This window comes from Callospermophilus lateralis, chromosome 2, assembly GCF_048772815.1.
Source record: "Callospermophilus lateralis isolate mCalLat2 chromosome 2, mCalLat2.hap1, whole genome shotgun sequence".
NCBI lineage: Eukaryota > Metazoa > Chordata > Mammalia > Rodentia > Sciuridae > Callospermophilus > Callospermophilus lateralis.
In genome coordinates, this window is record NC_135306.1 from 102,199,464 (window position 1) to 102,216,262 (window position 16,799).

Sequence of the window (16,799 nt, forward strand, 5' to 3'; positions counted from 1 at the left end):
ACAAATTCTACCTAAGCTTTCAGGGGAGTGGGGTGAGTATGAGCTTACATGAAGGAAAGAAGGCTGTGGTATAGTGAAAACAAACATTACCAATCACAACTGTCACCTTGGGCAAGTGATTCAGTTCCTCTGAGTCTCAGTTTCCATATCAGGGACCATATGGGAGGGTACACTGCAAACAGTGAATGCTCAGCAGATTTTGGTTTCTAAGTACTCTTTTCTATTTATGTATGTATGTATGGTGCTGGGGATGGAACCCAGGGACCTCCTGCATGCTAGAGAGTGCTATACCCTGAAATACACCACCAGCCCTCTGAGCACTTTTAATTTTCTTTTGCCAGCTTTGTCCTCTGAATCCAAACTACATATATACCCTGTCCCAGAGGCCCGAGCTCCCACACTTCCTATATTCCCCTGTACACACCTCCTACGTACACACACAGTCTTGCTATTTGTGTATAGCCACATACCTCCCTCAGGTGCCTTCCCATGTAAACCCTCCATAACCCAAGCCTGTGCCTTCTCAGCACAAACACTCCGCCTAAGAATACATCCCTCTTCTGAGCCCTTCACCTGACAGGTGCAGAGTACAAGCTGCTGGCCCCAGAGACACTCATCAGCAAATGCTCAGGCCTCCACTAGGGGCCGCCACGGCTCCATCAAGCTGCTGCACTCCCTCTAGTGCTGGGGCAAACCAGTACCGGATCGGTTTCCTGTCAACCAGGATACAGTCCAAGGACCTGGACGAGGTCAGGGCTCAAGGCCACTTGGTAAATATCAGCTGTGGCCTGAACAGGTGGGAGTTGCAGTGAGCATGGCCACTGTTGGGGGGTGGTAACAGCCCCCAGGGTGCTCCAGGCCTGGGCAAGTTCACTGACCCACAGCAAGAGGGTACAGTACCCCTTCCCTTACCCCAAACTCTGGAGCACACCCAGTGGCTCACATCTTCACACCTTTGCTCCCACAGCTACCTTTGCTGGAAATGTCCTCGTCTTTACTCTTGATCAGCTGGAGGCCCAACTGTCTCAGGAAGACTTTCCCTGTTCTCTACACTCCCCAGACCCAGTAGCCTGGGCCCCTGACTCTTCTGTATCTGTGTTACCTTAATACCTTTGACACTTCTGGTTCCATGGGTGGGTGGGTTTCTGGGCTCCTGTGCTTGACTCCAATGTTTGTTAAATGATTAATGACGACCAAGTGAGGAAATGAGTGGTGATGAGTTAAAGGACCCAAAGAAGGAAAAGGTCAAAGAGGGATCCTCAAAATTATTCCCCATCAAAACATCCCGGGAGAGAAAGGTCCAACAGCAGAGCCAGGCCCGACATAGGCAGAATTAAGGGGCTCCTGGAATGGCAGGCCTATGTCCCCTCCATCAGGACTATGGCCAGTGGATAGACTAGACCACAGAAGGGTTCCTTCTGTGCACAACAAGGGTCCCAATAATTGATTAGTTGTAAAAGGATTTGTAGGCAATGGTTTACAAAAATGAGGTTTGTCCCATGATCCCTGGCCCTAACTGCAGGTCCTGGGGAATCACTGACATGAGGCTAATCAAAGGCAGGCCATAAGATTCCACTCCCAATTCTGTGCATTTTCCCAGGATCTGACTGCTCCTCACCCTCCCCATCCATCCCTGAAGGATCCCTCATTTTTATCTTTGTCCCAAACCAGTGATTTTCAATAAGCCCTTTAGAGTCTAAGAACCTCAGTGTGTGCACACTCTGTATGTGTTCTGTATGGGTGTGTGTGTGTAGGAGTGTTTCTTAGTTGGAAAAACACATTTGATATGCCCATTGTGTTTCTAATAAAAAGAAATTAAAGTTCAATCCAATCTAGACTGCTGAAGATGTGCAGAAGATAGAGTGAGAAACCAGGTCGGGGCATGGACGATCAGAAGCTAAGAAATACCACTCCACTTTTCATACCCACATCCTCCACGATTCTGTGAGGCAGGAAGCACAGGCCTGAAAAGTGATCCTCAGCCCATTTACCAGAACAGAAAACAAGGCCCCAAGCAGACTATAAACTCTCTTAGGGCAGTAATTCTAATTTTGTACTCCTGGTCTTTAAGACCCACAGGAAGTACTCAATATTTATTGAATGGATGAATTAATGGAAGAAATAGTGCTGAAATTACTTGCCTAAATTTTAATAATTCATCACAGTGGGGCAGGGGCCAGGCCTAGGATTCCTGAATTCCTGCTGCGTTGAGTCACCCTGCAATTTCTCTCCAGACCACCAACCCCAAGAGCAGCAGGCATCCTGGGCCCTTACTCACCCATCCCCCTAGAGCTGGGCCACACAGACACCGGAGCTCCTCGAAGATGGCACGGGCAGGAGAGGCAAGGACTGAAAAGTGCTCCTCAGCCCAGCTGCTGACTTGGATCACCTGTTCCTGATTTATTTTAGGCTTTGTATACTTGGGCCATTAACTATTTTTGTAGCTGTTTAGGGCACTTGTCCTGCTTGGCGACGGTCGAGAATATAGACAATAAGATCGCTGTGTTTCTGGTAACTATCAGAATTAAGGTAGTAAGTTCATCAAAGGAACAATCTAGACTGGGCCATAGTGTTATTCTTCATAAGCTTCAAAGTCATGGGACCAGCCCACCATCTCCTACGTGGGGGCAGAAAGGCCCCACAGTTAGACCTGGAGGTTGTTTTTTGCCTTTTATACAATGAAGAATCCAGGTCTGAAGTGAGTCAGAGTCCAGGGATCTGTCCAGTGTAAAGACATGGGTGGCCCAAGCAGGCAGGGAGAGAGGTCACTGGGCACAAAGGGAAGAAAGACCCAGCAGAAAAGAAAAAGAAAGGTCTGTTTTGATGAGTTAAAGCAAGGGAAGGTGGGTCCCCCTGATGGTCCCTGGGGTGTTGCCCCCAGGGGCAGAGGGAACCGTCAATCACAGCCACAGAAAAGGCTTAGGAGAACTTTCAAAGCAGCTGAATTAACTCTATTGCTGCAAAGCCAGAATGTGTTTCACAGGCAGCTGAGCAGAAGGCCCTGCAAGGCAGGGGGCTCCGGGCCTTAAAGAGATGAGAGGAATGTAAACGAGTGTGAAAACATCTGAACCAGCTTCTGCCCATCACAGCTGCATGGGCTGGATGGAGGCCATTCACAGCCAGAGGCCCCAGCCACCCGCTTCTGCCTCTAGTTAATGAAATGAGCACGGGGATCCTAATGACTGATCAAAGACCAGTCAGCTTCCCCAGAAGGCTGCACCCCTGGCCCTGCCTGGGGTGGGAGTGGTGCTAGGATAGGGAGGGAAAGAGTACTCAGAGGTAAGACTGGTCTGGCTTCCTGCACGTGGCTGGCTCCAGCCTTAGCTTTCCTCTTCAGGATAGGTGTGACAGCATTCTCTTGATCTCAGATGGGCAAGGGCAGTCTCATGGAGTCCTGGACACAATTTTTCTCCCCTTAAGTGTTGACAGAGGATGGAGAGGGATGGGGGAATGCAGCTTCTGCCAAAAGGTCTCAAGCAAGTGCTTGACTTCCTTCGGAAGCAGTTTCCCGCATTGGTCCTGAACTTTGAGTTCTGACTCTGCCTATCTTGTTTACTCTGGCCAATAATGAGGCTCATTCTTAGCAAATTGCCAAAGCCCTTTCAATATCAGTCATTGTCAAGTCATGCTACATAAGCATCTAGCTACCTACCTATCCATTTGTTCCTAATCCGCACTCTCCACTGATCGCCCACATCCATAGGTGCTGTACCTTGTGGGTCAGATGAGGATCCACTAGAATTTCTGCTTTCTAGTCAAATGCTCATGCAACCTGTCTTCCTGGGGACACGTAGACAAAGAGAATCCAAACATTAACACATTCACCAACAGAACAGATCATATGTTTCTTGCCTATAAGCCAGGAACAAAGATTTTCATGAAGTGGTGGGTACATGTCTACTGTGTGGGGAAGAGCAGCATGGGGCGTGCTGGTAGCCAGAGTCTGTTTTGTGTGTGTACAGTGAGGGTGAGAAGCCGTCTTTACTAGTAAATCCCAATGGCTTCCTGGTTTGCTGGTAGAACTATGGAGGAGGGAATTTTGCTCAGTAGATGACACTACATCTGCAACCTTAAAGGGAAGTGGAAGGAATTGAATGGCGTTTCCAAGGTGAAGAGTACATTGAAGGAAGGCTATATGCCTAGAAGGAGTGAGAGTGGAGTTGTTACGAATAAAATTCTTGGAGGGAGACTAGAGTGATGCTGAGTGTGATTCTAAGAATGTACAAGAGAGGGGAGCAACTTTTTTTGCGGGGGGGGGGGGGACTGGGGATTGATTCAAATGGTGCTTTACTATAGAGCCACATCCCCAGTCTTTTTTATTTTTATTTTTTGAGACAGGGTCTCACTAAGTTGCTGAGGCTGGTCTCAAACTTGTAATCCTCCTGCCTCAGCCTCAAGAGTCCCTGGGATTATGGGCATGTGCCACCACACCCAGTAAAGGGGAGCATCTTTGAGAGTCCCATTAGCAACAGCAGGGGTGCTGAGGTAGAGCGAGGAGGGGCTATGACAGCTCAGGTGACAGTGAAGGCCAGGCCCACTTGGGAGAGTTGGAGAACAGAAAGAAACTAAAAAGGGGAATAAACAGTGTCTTGAACTAGGGACTACACACCTAGTTCATGTCCAGGTCACTCTAGTGACAATGTTTTCATTAAACAATCTTTGTAGAATTCCACAATCTCTGGTGACTCACCCCTGTTTCTTCAGGACATAAAAGGAGGGTCTGGATCAATGATCCAGCTATAGCACTCCAGAATTGAGGTATTATAGTTAGACAGTAGAGGGCACTGCTGCCCTAACAGACTTTAACAGGAAGGAAGAAGTAGTCCACAGAAAGGGTTCCACTGGGTTGCTGCTTTTGCACTTCCAAAATGTACATTCAGCCTTAGTGATAATAACTACTGAGTGGTGTCCTCACAAGAAATCACAGGGTTTCCCTGGATGGACAGAAGCAGAACTGAGGGGATAGAAGCCACTTAGCCATCATGCCACTTGGCTTATGCCCAAACAACATGGGGCCATAACCATTAATGCCTCTCTACTAAAATGGGAAGGAAAAAAAAGTCTCCCTCATTTTTAATAACTTTATTCCCCAAACTTCAAAAATGAAATTGCCAAGTTAAGAACTTGCCTCGAAAAAAAATTTTCTAATTTATTATAAAGAAGGTCCGGGGCTTGGGAATTTTTTAATGCAGATTCCTAATTTTCCAAAGTGACATTCTCCTGTGCATTTGAATAGATTATGCTCGGTATTGCTAGCCCTTAGCACAACGGGAACATTATTAAAACGATTGCACGGGTCTCAGAGGAAGGGCTCTGCTTCTTGCTTCCTTTTTCATTTTGGGGACTTCATATCAGAGACTGTCCATTTCTTGCCTATGGAGGAAACTAGGTTTCTGAGGGGATGATATAGAGAGCACTCAGCTATCCGGGCTTTGGGGAAACAAGGACAGGGCCAAGAGTCCTGAGAGTAGGCCCGAAGGAATGAGGAGGGAGCAGGTCTCATTTCCTGAGGGCTCCATTAGGGCGCAGTTCCCCTGTGTGCCCGACCTGTGTTCCTATTAGGCCCCACTTTCTTAAAGATATTGAGTGTCAGAGAGCAGCTGAATATTTAGGATAATGACATTATGAGGGAAATGGAGCAGAGCCTTCCCTGAGGAGCGGGGGTCAGCTTTGAAAGCTGAGAGGGAAGAAGGTGGCAGGACCAGCACAAATCCCCCTGCATCAAACACACTCGAGCTGCTCCAAGTCTTGAAGAATGTTGAGAAGGGCCCCCGGATCCATTGGGCCTCAAAGGCCAGTACTCTGAAGAAAACAGCCCTCCCCCATGAGTCAGAAGCCTTTGTTCTGGGGACCTCACTCCCTGCCACCCACCCGCTCCATCCCTGCCCTAACTCATCTTCCTTAGCATCCCCCTCTTGATGATTGGCCAGCTCAGGGAAGGCCAATGATCATTTAACCACAGGCTTGTGGCTTAGCCAAGGCCATAAAGACCCCCAAGATCTTAGCCAGGTCACTTCCCCATGGACAGTGAGTCTTCCTGGCAGATGCTTTGTTCCTTGGAACTCTGGGGTTACAAGCAGATGTGTGACTTCCGGGGGTGGGGGGTGGGGGGGCAGATTATCCTTCTGCTGTAAATTCGAATGTTCTCAGTAGTGAAGTTCTGGTAGAGCCTCACAGAGAAGAGTCTGGGGCAGTCCCTGCACCTGGCTTCTGCTTGAGGTCCCCCCAAGACCAGAGCACCTCAGTGATGGCATCTGGGACTGCAGCCCCACCTCCATCCCCTCTCTCAGCAACTGGGACTTATTCATCCATCCTATGAAATTAGTCTCCTGGATCAGCATTCTTGGACTACATGGACCCTTGCTACAGTAATGCTGCTAATCCCTGCCAAACCAAAACTTCTCCCAGCTGCCCAGGCAGGCAGAACAGGGAGGGGCAGGAGGCAGGAAGCAGCTGCCTCCAGCTGTGACAATCCAGTGCTCTTTGACCTCTTGGTCCTTCCCCAGTCTATCCTAAAGCCTTGGGTCTGGTGTGTGTGTGTGTGTGTGTGTGTGTGTGTGTGTGTGTATGTGTGTGTGTGTGTGGAGGGTTTGCACCCGCACCCACTACCTGCCAAATATAAGAAGTGAACTCATTTCTGTTCCCCATTCCCATAGTGGAACTTAAAAAGCAGTTTCTAGTTACCAAGAAAAACGAGCCAATTTTTCTGCCTCTTAATACACCATGGGTCCCCTGATACTAGCCCCCTGGCTGAGAGATATGGGAATGGGTCTGCATCTATGAGGGAGGTGGGTTTCTGTCCCACATTATGCTCCAGAGACTCCTCTTCTGTCACTCTTTCTTCTTCACTAGTTGAGGGCTTCTTCTGAAATCATCTCTGGGACCAGGGACTATACAGGGAAGAGCCCTGAAAATATTGGATATCTGAAAACTTTTGAATAGAGGAGATGTTGTAAATGCCAAGTCCAGCTCTGCAGTCACTCATGACAGACAGTTTGCTGAATATAGAATTCAGTTAGGGAGAGCCATGGAGGGAACATGAAGTCACTCTGTGGAGTAAGGTGGGGGACTCACGATCATGTGCTCACAGTGGGTGAATGAGGAGGGCTTTTGTACTTTCAGAGGGAGAGGAATCAAAGGGGGTTTGCATGCTGGACACTGTGCAAAATGGCCCCATATCATCTGGTCATTTTGTGAGGGGATGTCAAGGGAGTATGGAACAGCTACCTATATGCTGACTCTAGGACGGGGGTATCAGGACCACAGGACCCAATGTGATCAAAAGTCTCCCTGCCCTATCTGCATCTTAATACCCTTTTCCACTGCACAGATCTTCAGTGTGGTTGGTGAAAAGGGCTGTGTTTGAAATGCTAATCAGTAAGGGACACAGGGAAGGGCAAATGAATGGCTGCTACGGAGAGTGGGAGTCTGGCACACAGTAGGCCCTCTCTGCACCCAGGTTAAGTGAACATTCTAGTTTCACATGACAGATGCTCAATAAATAATTATTGAATTAATATTGACTTCAGAGGCCAGGAAAGAGAAAACAGGAGAGTGTGAAGGTAAAGGTCAGAGAATGGAGCCTTCTGTGAAAGCTCCCCTACATAAATCAGGCTTTCAAAGATCCAAGGGGGAGTGAGAGGCAAGTGGGGGAAGCAGAAGGAGAAGCCATAGGTCTTAAGGACTGTAGGAGCCCAACCCACAAAAGCTGGACCTGTCTTGCAGAAAGAGCAAAAGAGATAACAGAAATACGGTGAGAAGATGCTTCCTAGGACACTGAGGGACTTGCAACCAGGAAAGGTGTTTCAGAAGAACTTGAGCGGCTGAGCTAAGGGATGGAAGCTGGAGACCAAGGCGGGAAGAGTTGAGGGAATAGAGAAAGAATTCCATTTTTCTAAGTAGAAGTCCAGCAAAGTCCGGATGAGAACAGATCCTTCCAATAGGCTGTCAGTGAAGGACTAGACAAAAGGACTCAAGTGACCATCGAAGGGGGATCTAGTAGGGGAGAACCTGTAAGTAGGAAGTTTCCTGAACACCTAAAGGCAGACTCAGGTACTAGGATCTTGAGTGTGGATTTTGTATTGATCACAACAAAAGGGTCCAATTGTACTCAGCTATGCCTGCCACGTAGGGGACGAGGGACAGTGCTATGACCACTACTCCAGGTTATGGTCCTGGTGATGGAATGACTCAGGTAGGATCTGAACCTTGAGTTTCATCAGGGGCCTGTGTTCACTGCACTCTCTGCAGAGAAGCCTCCCTAGGCCTGACAGGGAAGAGCCCCCAGGCTGTCTAGGTAAAGCGGAGTCCCATCGGATCAGGCCCCTCAGCCCTGAAATATCCCAGCCTCCCAGGGGGATCCCCAGGGCTACCACGCTCCCTCCCCACTTCTTCCTTCGCTGGCAACTCACCTGCGGGCTGTCCTGGTAGGGTGGGGGAGGGACATTCTGCGTGGCCATCATTGTCAGAGCTGGGGCTGGGGAGGCATGTTGCATCATGGGATTGATTCACATCGAGGATCTGTGGGCAGGAGAAAGGGGGCCGCACTGTTAATACCACCGAGCGCAGGGGAGCCCTGGGGACCGACCAGCTCCACATTTTTTTTTTTTTTTTCAGGCTGGGTCACCAAGACTGGTGAGATACAGCAAGGGCTGGGGACCCTTCAGGGGAACAAATGAAAGCTAAGGGGAGAAGCTTGGGCGGGGAGGGGCTTGCTGTGCTATTTTGACTTGAAAGAAACAATATTCAAATCATATGTAAAACAGCCGGTACCCCTGCAGCGATGCTTTGTTCAGCATCAGCTATGGCCTGGTGTGTGTCTGGGAATGGGGGTGGGGGTGGAGAGGTGGAGGGTGACTTGACTGGTGTTAGCCCAGCGGGATTGGAGGCTACTCAGATACCTCTCCTTCCCAGCTTGACCTGGGAGAGCCCTGAGCTTCCTCCCAACTGGTCATGATAAGGGTCCTCCCTGCCCCACACTTTCCCAGTTGTTGTGGAGCGAACACCAGGCCTGGGAGTGTGCTCAGAGGTAGAATGCTTGCCTAGCATGTGTGAGACCCAGGGCTCCATCCCTAGCACCAGAATAAATAAATAAATGGAGCAACCACCAGCACTCACAGGGGCAGGAAGCCTTCAGGTCCCCTCAGGATCTCCAAGCATCAGCCCCACCCCTACCATGTGTGCTCACCACACCCCCTAGTGGTAGCATGGGATGTGGGATATTGGCCCCTCAGACTGCAGTCCAAAGGTGACCACTTGGAGGTCTTAGGGAATAAAAAAGGCAGGGCAACATCAGTCCTCCAGGGTTTTTTTTTGTTGTTGTTGTTTGTTTATTTTGGTGCATATAGTGGTTCCAGGGCTTCCTTTAGCTTTGATTCAATAATAGAGTCACAGTCATCTGGGACCAGAAGAGCCAAATTGTTGGCCTGCCTTTTATAGAGAAGACACAATCCAGAGTGGTGTGTATGTGTGTGTGTGTGTGTGTGTGTGTGTGTTTCAGGTCTGTTCCACTGCACCCCACCCCCACTCTATCATCAGTAATTGAGCTGTCCCCGTGAGGCCTCAAAATTTCCTCTTGAACTAGAACGTGGTGCCCATAGTGTGTAAGTGATACAGCCTGGCAGTGCCACCCAAGGAAACAGAATGCTCAGAGAGCTGATGAACTACAGTGGATGCCCTGAAATAGTTAGGGCCAGAAACTGCAGGTTAGTTGCTGATACTGAGCTATCTATTTGCAGGGAGGGAGATTGCAAGAACTTATGGGAATATGGGACCTGTCTCCTGAGAGGAGGGTGCTGAGGAGCTAGAAGCCTTTGTGAGCCTGCTTTCAAACCTTCCTCTCCTCTCTCTGAGAGCTCTCAAGGACTCCACTCTCCTCCAGTCTGATGCCAAGTCAGCCTGGCCCTCCCCAGGTCTTCCAAAATGTGCATGTACCCCAAATGCTGTAGGAAGCAGGCGGTGTCTTGGAGCTGCTATTAAATAAAGGGGCATGTTTCCAGGACCCAGCATATGTGTGTGTGCACGTGCGTGCATGTGTGCGCGCGCACGTGTGTGTGTGTGTGTGTGTGTGTGTGCGTGCTGGTAGTGATGTTGTTTAAAGAAGAGGAAAAAAGATCTACTCTGGCCTGACCTGAGTCTCCAAAGTACCAGGTATGGTTTGACCTTAAGTGCACACGCAAAGCAGCGGAGATTCATGTTTCATTCAGTAGATGTTTATCGGTATCAGCTCTGTGCAGGGAACTGTATTAGGGGGTGAGGCAGGATGGATGAATGAGGCCAGATCTTCTCTCCAGGGAGGCTGGTTGGTAGAGGAAGGTGATAATCTAGCAGGAAAGAAGAAGGCAAGGTGGGGATAGTGCAAGAATGATGGCTGTTCCTGTATGGACAGTGCTGTTGGCTCCATGGCCTGAACTGCTCCTTACCCTGGCCTGACTTCAGAAGATGGACCACCAGAATATCCTTGTGACAAAATCACATAAAGTCCTGCCCATCTTATACACACTGGACACTAAGTTCCAGGCTTCTCTTTTGCACATGGTCTCAGCAGAGAGCTGTGAAGAGAGCCCATCCATTTGTGCAGGGGAATTATCAAGGCTTATTTTATTTTTTAAAATTTATTTTATGCTGGGCATTGAACCCAAGGGTGCACTACCACTGAACAACATCCCCATCCCTTTTTACTTTTTATTCTCAGACAGGGGCTCGCTAAGTTGCCTAAGCTGGTCTCAAACTTGCAATCCTCCTGTCTCAGCCTCCCCAATTCCCAGGATTACAGGTGGGCTCTGGCACTAGCTGTCACCCACAGGGGCAGCCACAGTGTGGGTGGCAGCCAGCCAAAGGAGTCAAGAGCAGAGTGGAGAGGGCTCCAGAGGGGGAAAAGATGGATATGGATTTATGGGGTTTTCTCATACTTTCTTGCAGTGCTGGGAATGGAATCCAGAGTCTCATGCATGCGAGCCAAGTACTCAACCACTGAGCTACTCCTCCAGTCCAATACAAATTCCTTGAGACATTAGAATGGACTTCCAGAATTAAGACTTTGGAGACATTAGAATGGGTGTAGAATCTCTTTTAAGAACCCTGAGAGAATCGATGAACTAGGGATGTTTCGGGGACATGTTAGGCACAGCCTCTCCTGGAACTCTGGACAAGGCAACTTTGGATGGAGCCTACGGGGTAGCTATGTCACTTCCTGGGAGCACCAGTCCTGGAGGTTCATAGCACCCAGGGCAGCACAGATGCAGTGCTAGAAATTTCCAGAAGAGGGAGCTTGGGGGCAGAGTCAGGGTGGGATTCGCATCCAGAAAAGAGGTGTTTTTTGTTTGTTTGTTTCCTGTTGGGGCAACCAGTTTCCTTTAATTCTAGGTTTGGGTATTTTGGTAACTTCATTCCATAAAAGAGAAATTCACAGTGAAGGCAAAGCAAAGGAAATGCAAGGCAGAGAATTTGGGCTAAATAGAGAAGTCTTTAATCTGCATTCTTTTGTTCACTGTCCTATGAATGGGAGGCAAGTCAGTTTAGAGGCAATATCCCTAGACATCTTTAGAAATGTCCTGTCTCGGGGCAAGGAGGGACATTAAGAATGATCTGCTCCCAGAGACGACCATCCAGAAGGCTGGGATACTTTTCAGTCCTGAGCCTTCGAGGCTGTGGAGCAGGGCTCAGACCCCTGAGGTGGAGACCATACAAGCAATCTTCAGAGAACCCAGATGGCCCTTGCCCCTCCCCCCACCTGGGGTCACCACAGGCCACTAGGCCACTGCCCCATTGCCCTCTAGGGGCTCCTCCTGCAGGAGAACAGGAGGTCTTTTCAACAGGAGCTTAAGTTTCTTTCTCTGCTCACTGAGGCGCAGAAGCCTCCCACAACTTGACACTTGGGAGCTCAGCTGCCGTTGGACCCCATACCCAGCTCTAGAAGCCCCGGATCCTCACCCCTTCCACCTGCGTGCGCACCCCCCACCCCACTAGGTCCACCGAAGGGCCACATGCAACCATCTGGAGAGGAGTTTGGGGGTCTGACTCATCTGGTCAGAGACCTGACTGAGACTCTGGCCTGAGCATGGGGGGAGTCCTTCAGCACAGCTGGGGTCCCAGCCTTTGGGGAGACCTCCCCTCGGTGTACTTCCTTGGGGAGTGGGGAGTGGGGGCAGGACTGAGCTCCAGGAGCAAACCCAGCCCAGGGCCTTGGGCTTTTGTCAGGGGCTGTGAGAAGCTGCCTGCCTGGCTCTGGCCCTGTCCAGAAGCCCTGGCGCTTCTGTTACCAGACACCAGGGCATTCAGGGAGCAAAGCCAAGACTGCAAATGGAGGGCACACGAGGAACATTTACCAGGGACAGATTTCCCATCCAGGCGAGGTTCCTGTTCAGTTTGGTTTTGTTTTTAATGCTGAAAACCTTTACTGTGTCACAGCGAGGGGGGACAAGAAACAATACAATACTCCACGAGAATAACCAAGAAGAAATAATTGTGTCATTGATATCATCCCATTAAAAGGAGCTGAAAATATCATTTTACAAGAGGCCAGGAGCCCGGTGAGGCTGGGGAGGGGCGCGGGGAGGGGGGGCACAAAGGCACACTCCTTTAGCAAACAGGAACTTCAGCCTAAGGGTACCCATCTTCCTCTGTCTCCTCAGCACTAGCTCCCCACAGCCAGGCACAGGAGGCTCTGACTGGAGCCCAAACTCCTGTGTGTTGACAAACAGGCTTAGAAAAAAAATGCCAAGCTCGTTAGAAAGAGCTCATTAGGACTTGTTGACATGAAACCCATTAGACCAATTAACATTCCATTAACGGCCTGGGGCACCAAGGGGTTAATGCTGTTGGGCAGTAATTGGGCCAGGGTGCAGGGGTTGGGGGCTCGGGGGCCTTAAGGATGAGAAACAAAGTCTAATTGGGAACTGTCTGGCCAGCTGGCCCCACAGCATTTGTTCCTGGCCCCTGACCTTAGCTGGGACTAAATTGTATCCTGTGCTGAGGTAGGAGAGGGAATGCAGGGGCCAAGCTTTCCTTGGCCCCTTTCTGTCCCGTGACTGCTTCAAACTGAAGACTGGCCTGGTGTTGGCACAAGGACGAGAGGGAAGGGAATAGTTCTACCTTTTCAGACTCCAAAAGTCTTGTTTTCCTCCTCCATGAACTCCCTCCCTCCCATCCACACTCACTTTTAGTCCAGTTTTTTTCTCAGCCCTTGGGAAATGAGCTCCTCTTCTCTCCAGGGACTGATTTTCTGTGATGTTACCCATGGTGTCACCCAGTTAGAAAACTGTCTGGAGGGGTCTGGGGATGTACCTCAGTGGTTGAGCACTTGCTTAGCATATGCAATATGTGCAAGGCCCTGAGTTCGATCCCCAGCACTGCCCCCCCCCACAAAAAAAAAAGAAAGAAAAAAAAGAAACAGAAAAGAAAAAGAAAAATTCTCTGGAGAAGAATTTTTTGAGACCATAGAACCTAATATAATATTTTAGAAGTGCTGCAGTCCAGGGAAGAGAGGTGAGGAAGGTGGTTCCTGGTTTTCCTCCCTCCTTTCCTTCCTTCCCTCCCTCCCATAGCAGCTAAGAGGTGCTTCTCCTCTATCCTTTATTATATGCTTGCGCGTGCACACACACACACACACACACACATACATACACACAGAGTTTTCATGATTTTCCTTCACTTGGTACAAGTAGGGGCTGTGGAAGACCAACCCCTTTCTGGGTTTCAATCTCCCCATTTGTAAATGGACAAAAGCATTCACGAGGTCATCCTCAATTCTCAATTTCCAGGATCAGAGCCTGTGCTTAGAGTCCCAAGGCCTGGATTCCACTCCCAGTAGATCTCCGTGGCTTGCACAAGTCAGTTTTCCTCTTGGACTGCACAATAAAAGTCTTTGCCCACAATTAGCACTCCAGATATGCTTGTGGAATCGAAGGCAAACAGTTGGACTGTAGCTTCATTCCAAGGGCCAACCAGCTCCCTTCTTCTCTTCCTCCCCTCACACTTAAAAGTGGAGGAATAGAGTCCCTGCGGCCAGTGAGCCAGGAGCCTGCCATGCCCCCAGCACAACCACCTTCGGGTAACCCCTCCCCCCAAACCTTCCTCTCTGTACAGCTGCCCAGGCTGGTGTTCTGACGTCTAGACAGATTTGCAGGAGGCTGAAATAATACAGTGAACTCAGCAGGAGGGACCGAAAATCTGCATTAGTAACCTGGCTGGCTTCAACGGATCCCTTTGGGGCAGGTGCCTCAACCCTGGTGCAATCCCCTTTCTCCTTCAGTGGCAAGCTTTGTCCCAAGTGACCATCTCTGATCTAGCTCCCATCCTAGAAGTGGCCTGTAGGTGGCGTGGCAGGGCCCCTCTTTAATTGCATTATATAATATAACCTGTTTACTAAATCATGTAATCAGTCGCCTTAGGATTTACAGCTTGGGATGTGTATGGAGAATTGGACTTTGAGTCAAATTTAAAAACAAATAAAAATGAGAGGCAGCTGTTGCTGATAGTGTGATATTCATCTTTTGGAAACAAATTCACCCCAGTGCTATAAATTATGCCTGGAAAAAAAGTGTTGTTGGTGGGAAGGAGTTGGCTAGGTCTCCTCTGCTGGCAACTCAGAGCGATGAATCTTGAAATAACGGTGTCAACCTGTCACTGATTTCATGTGACTCTGTGGATTTATCTAAAGAAACGCAGGCGTGTGGGTGCACACACACACACACGCCCCAGGTCTCTTTGCAAAATCCAATAAAGGCTAAAAACCACAAGCTGAAAGCTGAATGTCTACAAGAATTCCATGGTCCCCACTGCCTGGGATGTGTGGCCAGGTGGGGGAACGGAGATGGAGGAGGATGGAGTGGAGAGAGGATGCACTGGGATTTTACATCAAAATCAATTTGTTGGTTTAAAATGTTTCAAAAGGAGGAAGAAGTGAAGGGTCCTTGAGGTGGGGACTAAGAAACTGTAGGAAGAGGGGCAGGCACCCTTAGAACCTGCTGTACCCTACAGCTTGTGAAACACTGCCCTAGTGTGGTGACAAAGTCAGAGGCCTGGGGATTCAGGCAACAGGAATGCTGGGCCTGGTGGCTGCTGCTTCCTGACTCTCTCTGATTTTAGGGTGCTGTGGGAAAATGGAAATCCTCTAGTCTGGTAGGATGAGGCTCAGGGTGGGGCCTGGGAGCAGGGAGTATACCCATGTCTGTTACTAAGGGGAAGATGAGTGGGAGAGGAACTAAGCAGGATTTGCACCCAGGTCTGATCCCTTGCTCACTCAGTTCTGAGGCTGGCCAGCTAAGAGGTCAAAATGAACTGCAGCTCCACAGTTACCCAGATCCCACTACGCACTGCAGCTGGCCCAGGGCCCTCAGTCCTTGCAGAATGTCATGACCAGGAGGCCCACTTCCCTGGTGCCCCTCAGGCTCCTGCTTGGAACACACAGTGGGAGATAATCCCCCACTGACTTCAGTGAGGAGCAGAGATGGCAGTCAAGACAACCGCACCCTTTGACCACCCACCACTCTGGGTACTCGTTGTCACTTTGCTGTCTCTCTGGGATGCCTACTTGGAAGGTGGTGCCAGGTCATGCCCTAGTATCATGATGCTAACCTCCAGGGAACAGAGTGGGGACAGAGAAGACGCCAGCATGAGTTTTGGCTAAGACTCTCTGAGAAGTGTGAAAATATTTCTCCCTCTCTCCTCCATTAGCCCTAAACTGCCTCGTGGAGTGAATGGGCTTTAGAAAGGGTAACACAGACCCCTTCCTCCTCCCCAACCCAAGGAGTGGCCCAGGATCCTCAACTACCTCCCCTTTCTCCACCTGCCTGCCCCAAGAGGCCATTTTACTCTTTGCTTTTCATCAGGAATAACAACGTGTCCTGTGTGGCTGGGCAAATTGGTCATTTATGCACACTGATTTATGACCCAGCCTAGAGAAGATGAGCACAAGTTTGTTCCAGAAACCAGTTCTGGCTGGGGATATAGCTCAGTTGGTAGAGTGCTTGCCTTGCATGCACAAGGCCCTGGGTTTGATCCCCAGCACCAAAAAAAAAAAAAAAAAAAAAAAAAAAAAAAAAACCCAACAAAAACAAAACAAAACAAAAACCCCCACAAAACCCCCCAGAAACCATTTCTGGAGCGTGGATGGGGTTGGTTGCTATCCACTCTGGATTCTTCTGTATCCACAGTTTAATGGTGGGGGCCTAAGAGGGGCTTCATGGTTAATAAAGCAGAGGATTTGACTAAGCATGTTTGGGGACAAACCTTTAGCCCTGGCCCAGGCAATCACAGACCCCCCTTACCATCCTTAGTCTCTCATTCATCCAGGGACAGCACTTGTCTTCCTTGAACTGAAACCTGGCTAGCTTTCCCAGAGAGGAGGGTGCCATCTTGCCCTGTTGCTGACTGGCACACAGCTCTAAATCACAGGGGACCCAGCACACCCGGGCCCAGAGTTCATCGGCTCCCTCCCCCTCCATTCCCCCTCCAGTTCAGCTGTTCTTCAACATAGTGTGAAAACATGGACCAGGGTCCTGAGCCCCCTTGCCCAGCTGCTACTGCCTCCCCGCACCAGGACAGTAGTGGTACAGCCCCCACTCATTCCCTGATGCGCTGTCACACCTTGGCTGACTTCAAAAAGCTGCTGATATATTTTACAAACTGAAACAGCAATTTAATTCCCCCTGATAGCGGCAATTGTCCATTAGATCTTCCTACCGAGGAGCTTAACAATAATTCCTTTCATCCAACTGCTTGCTTCTTCTTGATCTGAGACTCAATCCCATAAATAGCAGGCAAGAGTTTTCACATTACTCTCCCCCTCCAGCTTTTAG

General features: G+C 49.5%; 1 protein-coding gene across 6 annotated transcripts in view; it reads right to left on the reverse strand.

Moving 5' to 3' along the window:
• Pknox2 (PBX/knotted 1 homeobox 2) overlaps positions 1–16,799 on the reverse strand; it is a 264,489-nt gene that overhangs the window by 72,462 nt on the left and 175,228 nt on the right. For 3 of the 6 annotated variants that reach the window (XM_076843590.2, XM_076843592.2, XM_076843591.2), the window contains one exon: positions 8,412–8,520. The exons of 1 other annotated variant lie outside the window; for it this stretch is intronic. In XM_076843590.2, coding sequence (XP_076699705.2) covers positions 8,412–8,498 — 87 coding nt within the window. In that variant the 5' untranslated portion in view covers positions 8,499–8,520. Of the gene's footprint in view, positions 1–2,278; positions 2,344–3,652; positions 3,710–8,411; positions 8,521–16,799 lie in introns of those variants that run through there. 2 more of the 6 variants (XM_077108677.1, XM_076843595.2) reach the window with 2 other exon arrangements.